General features: G+C 43.1%; 1 protein-coding gene across 1 annotated transcript in view; it reads left to right on the top strand.

The window, feature by feature from the left end:
* Positions 1-1,479: 1,479 nt before the first annotated feature.
* The window catches only part of GPSM2 (G protein signaling modulator 2), a 31,520-nt gene continuing 22,141 nt past the window's right edge, over positions 1,480-10,858 (top strand). The window contains 4 exon segments of the mRNA XM_054564794.1: positions 1,480-1,774; positions 9,174-9,395; positions 9,770-9,905; positions 10,460-10,602. Coding sequence (XP_054420769.1) covers positions 1,719-1,774; positions 9,174-9,395; positions 9,770-9,905; positions 10,460-10,602 — 557 coding nt within the window. The 5' untranslated portion in view covers positions 1,480-1,718.

Below are 10,858 nucleotides of genomic sequence, written 5' to 3'. Positions count from 1 at the left end.
GCTTATATATATATTTTTTGAATTGGTGTTTTTGTTTGCTTCCGCTAAATACCCAGAAGTAGAATTCCTGGCTCCTATGGCCGCTCCATTTGTAATTTCCTGAGGGCTCCCCACGCCGTGCCCCCTGTGGCTGCGGGGCCCCTCTCCTCCTCCCGGCCGGCGCCCGTGGTGGTGGCCGTTCGGGCAGGTGTGCGGTGAGGTCCCTTCGTAGTTTTAATTTGCATCCCTGACGATCAGTGAGGTTGAGCACCTTTCCATGTCTGATGTTCACTTTGGAGAAATGTCTGTTCTAGTCCTCTGCCCATTTTTACATCAGATTTTTTTTTTTCTCGTTGCATGAGGTTCCTTATCTTTTTGGATAGTAACCCCTTATTCGGTGCATCATTGGCAAATCTCTTCTCCCATTCAGCAGGTTGTCTTTTGTTTTGTTGATCATTTCCTTCGCTGTGCAGAACTTTTTAGTTTGATGTAATCCCATTTATTTATTTTTTCTTTGGTTTCCCTTGCCCGAGGAAACATTTCCCCAAAATATCACTGAGAGTGAGGTCACAGAGTTTACTGTTTTCTTCAAGGAGTTTTATGCTTTTGAGTCTTAACATTGATGTCTGAAATCTGTTTTGAGTTTATTCTTGTTTACTGTGTAAGAGAGTGGTCCAGTTTTATTCTTTCTCATCTGCGTGTCCAGTTTTCCCAACACCACTTACTGAAGAGACTGTCCGCCCTGTGTTATTGCCTCCTTTGTCACAGATTAATTGGCCACGCAGGCGCGGGTTTATTTCTGGGCTCTCTGTTGTTTCATTAAAGCCACTGTCTGTTCCGATGCCAGCACCACCCTCGAGGGGAAGGAATGCGGCGGACAGTCAACGCACCCAGCAGACCCCAAAGGCAGCGATGACGGTCTTTATCTTAGACCGGGTGGCGTTACGTAAATGTCTGCTCTGTCCTGCCGTACACATGTTTCCTGCATGTCTTTGCACCTACCCGGTACTGATAAAACATTTCAAAGGCCTTAAAGAGTTCAAATAGAATATACTTGGAGAGCAAATGAGAGTGCAAGTATAACCTAGATAACAGCACAAATATCTTCTTTGAAGAAATAAATTTACAGAGTTTAGAATTGACCTGTTCAAATAATTACTGAATTTTAATTTTACTTATTAATAGCCATTTTTTAAAGCTTAAAGTATAATTTTGTTTTTAGACAATAATGTCATACCTATTCTATATTTTTATTGCAGAAAATATTCATAAAATTGTACTCAAACCAGTTTAAAAATTAAACTTTAGTGCTCAGATAAATCCCACCCCATCCTTCCTCAGACGCCCCACGGGGACAGCGAAGCCCTGGGCTGTCCCCTGGCCGGCGGGGCGGCAGTCTGTGGGGTCAGCCGCGTGGTTATGTGCGGCTGGGAAGGAGGTTCTTTGTGACAATAGGACTTCAAGCAAAGCTTCTTGTATTCCTTTTGCAGAAATGTTGCTGAAGTGCTGCTGAAAGGGCCAGAAATGCAAGGAATTGGGACACATTTTGAACCTTTAAGCTGTCTGACATTGACCTCCTTTCATTATTAATAAAGAAGAAGCAGGAGCTTAGGCTGTATTAACACCAATTCATTAATATACTGACTGGACAATGTTCTGCAACAATTCTACATTGTAAAGAGCTGGATTGGCACAAAACAAAGTAATTTCATGTTATACTCAGCCTGTAATATGACTCGATGGAGGAAAATTTGATAAGCATGAGGGAAGACCATTCTTTTCATGTTCGTTACAGGTAAGACTGCTGCTTTCTTCCTGGGTGATTTTTAATTCTTATTTAAATATGTATTTAACTCTGATCATTTCAAACTGAACTTTGAAAATATTCAAAGTATACCAGCCATACTTAGTACTTCCTATAAACAAAGTTTTCTTTTGTTGTGGTTGTTGTTGGTTTTTTATATTCTCTCTTTAGGAAAATGGTAGTAGAAACCAGTTATGTACTGTAGTTTGTTCAGTGTTGTTCTGTGGAACAGTTTATAAATGGTTACTTTATATTTTTTGTAACTTTATATAATGCAAATATATTGCAAAATTGAAAAATATTTCTAAATCTTTGGCAGTAAAAGATGGATTTTGTAATGTGGTCAGCTGAATGACCTGATTTTTGTGTTACAGTTTTAAACAGCAATCTTTCTAAATGAGCTTTTTAAAAAAATGGGTATTAGCATTGGAATATGTGGGTACTTTTCTAAACATGATAAGCTAATAGTTTAATATTTAATGATAAAATATTAATGACATTTCTGATACATCTGGGAACAAAGCAAGAATATTTGCTTCATCATTATTTAACATTTATTCTGGAAGTTTTGCTCGTGGCACTAAACTGTAAAATAAAAACATATTAGAATGGAATGCACAATTTTTAGTAAGGTGATTAGGTACTAATGAACTCTTTATCAAGACTGTTACAAGTTAATGTTAAATAAACATCAGAATATACAGCAATGAATGTTCAAAATGTCTCAGAGTGAAGGCTTTGCTCCTTAGATGTCTTAATACTCGTTTAGGAACCAGGATTTTCGTCCTTTGAGCAGGTGGTTCGGGGTAGGTGTTGTGCCAAGGAAGTTTATCTAGGTAAGGCGAGGGCATTGCTATTAAAAATAGAACATTCAAGAAAAAGAAATTGGATGACCTTGAACATAATTAAAATGAGCCTTTAATGTTTGACTGGCCCTCAGTCTACCTTTTTGGGCAGAGTTCTAAAAACCTGGGCGTTACCTACATGTGTCCCTTGTCACTCTCTGTATCCAGTGTGGGGCCCTGCCCCTTCTGCCTCCTAGGTGTTGCTCAGGTTCACCTCCCCATCGGGACGCCCCCACCCCAGTGCCTCCGCTGTGGCTCTGGCCCCCGTCACTTCCCTCCAGACTCTCCATTCTCATCCTCTGAGAACCTGTCCTTTCAGTTTGCCCCCAGGGGACACAGAGCTGGCCACGCAGCTCTGCATCCAGGATGCCCACCCTGCAGCCCAACACAAAACCCTAAATTTACTTAAAGCACTATGAGGTTTTTTTGTTTTGTTTTGTTTTTTATTATTACGTGCTGCAAAGTATTTACTATGTGGCCCAAGACAACTCTTCTTGCAGTGTGGCCCAGAGATGCCGAACGGTTGGACCCCCATCCCCACCCCGGATCCCTCGGGTGGCCCCTCGTCACCTCTAAGGCAGAGCTGAGCTTGCACTGTACCCAAAATCTTCCGTTATCTGGCCTCTCCCGACTCCTTCGCCCCTCCTTCCAGGCCTGGCCTTGCAGGTGGAGCTCTGGATAGTCATTGTCCCGCCCACTTTCTTTGTTCAGTTAATTCTGCTCAGTAGCTAAGAATCGGCTAGGAGAGTCTCTCCTCCTGGAAACCGTTTCTGAGCTTCACAGTTTGTCTCTAAGCCCTCTGGGCTCCTGTGCCTGTCTCTTAGTACCAACTCTATGAAAAACTTAATGTATCTGTTCGTATAAACGTATGTTTTTCTCCTCCCTCGCCACTCTTTCTTTGACCATGGGCTCCTTCAGGGCGGCCATGATGCCCAGCCCGTCCTTGGGCGGCACCCACATCTGATGGGATGTCCATTGGACTCCACTGGACACAGCCATCCGATGAGCCGAGCAAGGTGTTTCTCTGACTTGCGGAGATTTCAAGAGCGGGGTGCCTCTTAATGCCGCAGGAGCAGTCGGTGGGGAGGTGCGGGCTGCCTGCCTGCAGGAGGCCTCTAGTTTACGCTTTCTCCACGGCAGAGCGTAGGCCAGACATGGCTAACGTTGGAATAGACGGTCCCCACAAGAAGCTTCAAACTCTGGAGCCACTTTTAGTCAGAATGTGCCAAACCAATCTCTGGCTTCATCAGTGCTCTAAGATCAGCCTTCTGTGTGTGGACCAGATTGTCATGTGCTTGCAGGTAACAGTTTGTGTTCCTCATGTTAGGAGTCACGGCCTAATGTAAGTTACTAGTCAATGCTTAGCACTTAGTGTTTCATCCATCTGGTTCTTTCATTGCAGAGGTTCTCATCTATCCCTGGGATTGGTAATCTTGATATGGAATAATTCTTTGGACAGTAAGGAACCTCATAAGAGGTGTTAGAATGCTTTCTAACATTCTGTAATGTAATTGTGAAGGTAGAGAGGAATGGAGCGTGATAGGAAAATGGAATTCATTTCTAAACTTTAATTATTGTTAATCTTTTTAGGTATCTAAATAGTATTGTGATTATATTTTTTGAAAACAGCTTATTTTTTAGAGATACATACTAAAATATTTAGAAATGAACTCATGCTGTTTGGAAGGTACAATACTTAAAAAGAATCTGAGGTTGTACAGTCATGTAGAAGTAGAAACAAAATGTATTGATAATATATCATACTGGTAATTGTTGGTGTTGAAAATGGCTATATCAGGTTAATTATACTAGTTTCTCTGGTTTTGTTTTTCTTTGAGAAATTCTGTTCATACTTTTCCTATGAGTAATAAATATTTCAATACTTTTTTATTTTTTAATATTGTAAAAAATCAGACTATTGCACATTATTTGTAAACAAATACAGTTTTGGTGTTGAATTCTGCAGTTCTGCCAGGTCGGTGTAGTTGTTAATAATACTGTCTCCGGAGGAAGGGTTTGAGGTGACGCGGGCCCTGGGTTTGGGGACGGGGTTTCGTGTCTCAGCGTTGCCTCTGCGCGACCCCGAGCGGGTCACGGAGTCTGAGCGTCAGTTTCCCCTTCTGTACGAATCCCCATCTCAGAGGGCTTTTTCAAGCATTGAATTCAGTTGAATATGTAGTAAAGTCACTTTTAAAACTAAGTTACCAATCAGAATTTAAATCAAGATCATTGTGCGCCCTACAAAATAAGGAGAATAACTAGGTCCACGTGGCAAATGGAAGGGCAGAAACTTGTGGGGCCACCGCTGGTGGTGGGACCAGAGCGCGGGGAGGGGAGCGGAGGCTCGGCTGCCGCAGGAGACGGCGCCTGCCAACCACAGGGAGACGCAGAGCCGAGTGTTGGGTGTTGAGCCTTAAATCTCATCATTTATTCTTTTTTTTTTTTTATTGACTTTAGAGCGAGAGGAAGGGAGGGGAGAGAGAAAAACATTGATTTGTTGTTCCACTTCTGTGTAAGCCTTTGAAGGGAGAGCCACCGGTGGGCACAGTCGGCATTAAATCTTTCAGCCTCACAGGTTGACACATTTCAGAGCGCTGTCCCCGTGCGCCACGGCTGCGCGCCCGGTGCCGGTCGCGGTGCCCGCGGGAGGCGACCAGGCAGTGCCCCAGGGAGTGGAGCAACAAATCCATGTTTCTCTCGCTCCCTCTTACCAGTAAATAAGTAAAATCGATCAATAAATATTTTAGAAAACGATGCAGCATCAGTGTTCTAACCCTCTTTTGTTGTCATTGGTGTACTTTGAACACAAGAAACCAAAATTAAGTAGGTAAAAAAAAATCTAGTGTGGAAGAAAAGTTAAAAGATAATAAGATATAAAAATAGAAATTAAAATCGCATGAGTTTGTGTAGAAGATGAGGAATTATAATGTTCAGTCAGCAAAAATGAAAACATTTCTGTCAAGGATAGTACTGTATTTTATAGTTATTAGAAGTGTACTCGATCTTTGATTATACAGCTAGATAGGCCATTAGGAAGAACAAAGGAAACTTTGTAGTGGGATGTATCTTAACATATTTATTCCCTGTTTGCCTTCTACTCTGGGCGTGTTCTTTGTTTCCAGCCCAACTGGTAAACAAATGGAGTAATTCTATTCTCATAGAGACAGGGAGGGTATGAAATTACTTTCTCTGTTACTATTTAATGATCTAAAATATTTATAAGCCAACCTGCCTTGACTACTTTGCAATGAGATAGATTTGATTGTGGTGTTGGAGATTTTGCCAGAATATTGACTTCTTTCTGATAAAAATAAACCAGGGCCATAATATACCTCAGAAAGAATCATAGATGGGAGATTCTGGAACTTTATTCCAGGCATGAGTTACTGAAACAGCTTTCCCCGGGCGGTCCATCTGCAGGGCAGCCGCGCCCCGTGGACGCTGCGGCCGAGGACGCTGCGCCTCCCGGCCTCTCCGCGTTCCTCATGGGAATTACGCAAAGTGCCTTCTGAAAAGTTTGTAGCTCATGGGATGCCATTCGTCCTATAGCCAGATTTTAATTGCTCCATCATTTGGATAATGGTGTCAGTATAACATTTTATAAATTTTATTTTAAAAAATTTATTTTTAGAGAAAGGGGGAGGGAGGGAGAGAAAGAGGGAAACATTGATGTGAGTGAGAAACCAACTGTTGGCTGCCTCTTGCACACACCCTGAGCCCGCAGCCCAGGCAGGTGCCCTGGACTGGGGATCGAACCAGCGACCTTTTGGTTCGCGGGACGACCCTCCAACCCACGGAGCCGCACTGGTCAGGGCAGTGGTGTAGAAGTTGGAATCCAGAAGGCCAGACGTTTGTGGTGAAGACATTTATTTGAGGGAAGACACGTCTCTGTTTTATATGGGTGCAGGCAAACACTGGTGTGAACTCCTCTTTCTCCGTGCTTACACACGCTGAGCTGGCTCTGCCTTCTCCCTGGGCTCCTGGTCAGCAGCCTCGTCACCCCGAACTCATGGGGCTGCTGTGTGGGACTGTCCCTCCCGCCCCCGACATCATGGGCTGTCATGAGTAGTCCATTGATCAACCACATGAAAATTTTTAAACCGGTATTCTGTTAATGGACATTTAAGTTGTCTGTGTTTTTTTGCGCTATGAACATCCTTTTACATATAGCTTATATGTATACATGTAGCTAATATGTACATATTTCCTAGCAGTGAAATTGCTCAATATATATTTACAAAATTAGTATCAGACTTAAATTTAAAAGTTTTAATAGAAAAAGTAATGTATTTTATATGTAAAAATATTTTTTCAGTTGTTTTCCTATGATAATTCTTAGGAGTTCATTGGTTTCAGTAGTCAGACAAAGAAAACTAGTTCAAATACCTCATTTAGCAAAAGAACACTTTAATAAAATCACACTTTTACATATTATTGTTTTGCTGACTCATTTCTCTTCACACATAGAATACTGTACCAGCAACCTCATAAAACCTTAAACAGAAATACGCCAATAATTGTCTTTTGTGAATTCTTTCATTTTCAACAATATAGTTCAAAAGGACAGTTTTCACTTGTGAAAGACAAAAATAGACTATCATTTGAAATGACATAAATGTAACAGTCTACGTTTTCCGACTTACCTGGCTTTCCCTGCGCTTCGGACCTTCCCTCCTACACCCGACCCGGCCTGAGGCTGACGCAGAATGACGTCTGGTGGCGGGTCACTCGCCTTGCGGTGCATGGGCCCGTGGGTACGGGTGAAATCCCAGGCTAACTGTGGACCCACAGGGGCCTTTGGCTAAATCAGTTGAATTATTTAAAAAGAAAATTTCTGGATGTAAAACTTGAAAATTCCCTCCCAGAGGGAACGTAAATCTGCCACCGCGACCCAGCAGCCAGCTCTGACCCTTCGTCGTTGGCTCTCATCCGGCGTCCAGGTTTCTCGTGGGCCTCACAGGTTGACTTTCCACGGTCCCAGTTCCATCTTCGTCCATGGCTCTGAGGAACCTCGCAGCCCCTGAAGAGCATGTTACCTGGCCTGTTACTAGAAATACAGAAGTATAGTCACACTTGAACGCGTTTTGGATGAATGGCTGTTTAACTCATGTTTCCTGTCGAGCAGTGATTGTCAACCCGTGCGTTGAAATGACCTGGCGACTTCAAAAAAACACGCTGTTCAGACCTCACACCAGTGAGGGGCCGGCGCCGGGACCCACTCACGGGACACTCACTGGTGGGGTGTCATTTAGTGCCACACCAGAATGGAGGCGCTGAACCCGAGTTTTCCAGCGGGTGACAGGCATGCCCCTGGCCGTGCATATGGGGATTGTATTTGCTTTTCTATTTCAGTAGTTACACCGTTGTTTTAATGTTTTTAAAAAAGTAAACATACCACGTCAAAGTCAGTTTCACAGGTAGGAAGTCAGATTTTTTTAATGACGCATGTCATTTTAAAATACATTTGCCAAATTATAGAAACCCGTTTAAGTGAATGATCAGGTAGTATGGAGACATGGCAGAAGCCACAGAAGTGTTGAAGGAGCACAACAGCAACCTCGGCGAAGGGCACCTCCTGATGTTCAGGATTAGAACCCAAAGGATCAGTGCTTTTTCTCCCTAGATTTACAGTAATATAATTCTTCTGGCTTTAAAATTCAGTGACAGGCTGAGAATTAGAATTTCTGCAAATCTTTGAGTCCTTGCTTTCCAATGTAAAATTTCTTGACATTTAGCGCTCTCGTGCACCTCGTGTGCTCTGTAAATAGAGCCGGTATTTTGCCCCTAGAGCTCTAAGGCACAGGTGCTTGTGTGGGGGCCCTGAGAGGGAGGAGTGGATGAGAGGCAGCGTGACTGTCCCAAGAGCGAGCTGGGAGGAGGGGCTGGCTGGTGGGCGGGTGAGGAGACAACCCAGACGCCTGCACCGAGGACAGTGGGACTGCGGGACTTCACTGTGCTCAGGCATCCCATTCTCCCCAAACTCTCAGGAAGTCACTAAGTCTGAGGACAGTTCAGAAAACACTGTTTTAGGTTCTCTCATTGGTAAAGCAGGTTGTTGGTGGGGAGGGGGCAGTTCAAATGGGCTCCATAGAGATTTAGCCCTGGCTGGTGTGGCTCAGTGGTTTGAGCACCAGCCTGCAACCTAAAGGGTTGCCGGTTCGATTCCCAGGCAGGGCCCATGCCTGGGTTGCAGGCCAGGCCCCCAGGAGGGAGGTGTATGAGAGGCAACCACACATTGATGTTTCTCTCCCTCTCTTTTCCTCTCCCCCCTCTCTAAAAATAAATAAAATCTTTAAAAAAATATATACTTGGCTTTTCTATATAAAAGACTTGGAGGCTCAGAGACATTTGAATAGGCAAATGAACTCTTGCTGTAAATAATGGTTTACTCTGTCATCAGGCCTGTATACATACTTCAGTTACAGAGGCAGCTTTTCTGAACAAGGGCAGCCATAATCCACACTTCAGTGACAGTACTGGAAGCTAAAAACCCTGGTGCAGCTATAGCGTAATGTCGTTAATGTCTGTTGTGCATCATTTTGTAGGATGGAAGCTTCTTGCCTAGAACTGGCCTTGGAAGGGGAGCGGCTGTGTAAATCAGGCGACTGCCGCGCTGGGGTGTCGTTCTTTGAAGCTGCGGTTCAAGTTGGAACTGAGGACCTAAAGACACTCAGCGCCATTTACAGCCAGCTGGGCAACGCATACTTCTATCTGCACGATTATGCCAAAGCACTGGAATACCACCATCACGACTTAACTCTTGCAAGGTAGTTAATTTAAGCTTTTTAATGTTCTTTCTCCCAATATTGTCACTTTCAAATTATTCGCATTCAATTAAAAACAAACTAGATACATTTAGTGAGTTTTAATTAAATAGCATTGCATTTTAAAATGACTCTTCAGGCTGAGTTTAATTAAATGATAGTATAGAAATGACCCTAGAGGTTAATCAAATGAATGAAAATTAATTAAACTTAAATACAGAAATGTAAGTTTTAAATTTTTATTCAAAGTAGGTTTCAAGGCTAATGGGTCTTTCTTACCTTAAGCAAGTTAACTGTCCTCTAGAGAAAATTGTACTCTGACCACTTTACATTTTAATACAGTTTGCTGTCTTTTTCTTTTTTTTTTTTTTTTCCAGGACTATTGGAGACCAGCTGGGGGAAGCTAAAGCTAGTGGTAATCTGGGAAACACCTTAAAAGTTCTCGGAAATTTTGATGAAGCCATAGTTTGCTGTCAGCGACACTTAGATATTTCCAGAAAACTTAATGACAAGGTAATAAAGAAACATTTTTTTCTTTGAAATTGCTTTGTGTTTTAATTCTCTCTTTAATCATTTAGTAGTGTATCTGAAAGTTAATACCAAAAAAAAAAAAATTGTAGAAAAATAGAAGAAAAAGAAACATACAAATTTTTTAAATATTTTATTTCTTTCTTTTTGGGGGGGGGAGAAAGACGGAGAGAAACATCAATGTGTGGTTGCCTTTGTATGCCCACCCTTGGGACCTGGCCTGCAACCCAGGCATGTGCCCTGACTGGGAATCAAACCTGCGACCCTTTGGTTTGCAGGCCAGCGCTCAATCCACTGGGCCACACCAGCCAGGGTGAAACATACAGATTTTTAAATAGAGGAAAAAGGTAAATAATGAGAGATCCTTCTTTCATACGTTACCATTAGTTTGGTTCTGTTTGAACAGCCAATGTAAACCTTTCTTTTCCTTGACTATAATATGAAGGATTATTACAATGCCTATCACGTACACTTACTTGCGTGTGATAGGCATTATAATACCTGACCTCTGATTTCAAAGTGCTGACCTCTTCCTCCAGGTGGGAGAAGCCAGAGCCCTTTATAACCTTGGAAACGTGTACCATGCCAAAGGGAAGAGCTTCGGCGGCCCTGGGCCTCAGGACGCAGGCGACTTCCCAGAAGAAGTGCGCAGCGCCCTGCAGGCTGCCGTGGATTTTTATGAGTGAGTGGTGCTGCTCAGCCACGCGGCCCCCCGTGCTGGGGGGTACCAAGTGGTCTTTACCCTCTAGGAAGCTTTAATGTCTGGCAAAAGTCTTAAAATTAGGGACTAGCAAGTAAAAATAAACCATCAAATTGTTGCTACGAGGTTAGAGTCGCGTTGGGGTAATCCCCTCCCCAGGAAGTTTCATGGGAGCTGCAGGGCAGTGCCTCCTAGGGGCAGAAACAAGGACCAGTGGTTAGTCTCAGTTCCTTGGGGA

Source organism: Pteronotus mesoamericanus, unplaced genomic scaffold, assembly GCF_021234165.1.
Source record: "Pteronotus mesoamericanus isolate MK-2021 breed Mesoamerican mustached bat unplaced genomic scaffold, CSHL_Meso_final scaffold_99, whole genome shotgun sequence".
NCBI classification, from domain to species: Eukaryota; Metazoa; Chordata; class Mammalia; order Chiroptera; family Mormoopidae; genus Pteronotus; species Pteronotus mesoamericanus.
This window is presented reverse-complemented; position numbering and strand designations above follow the sequence as displayed.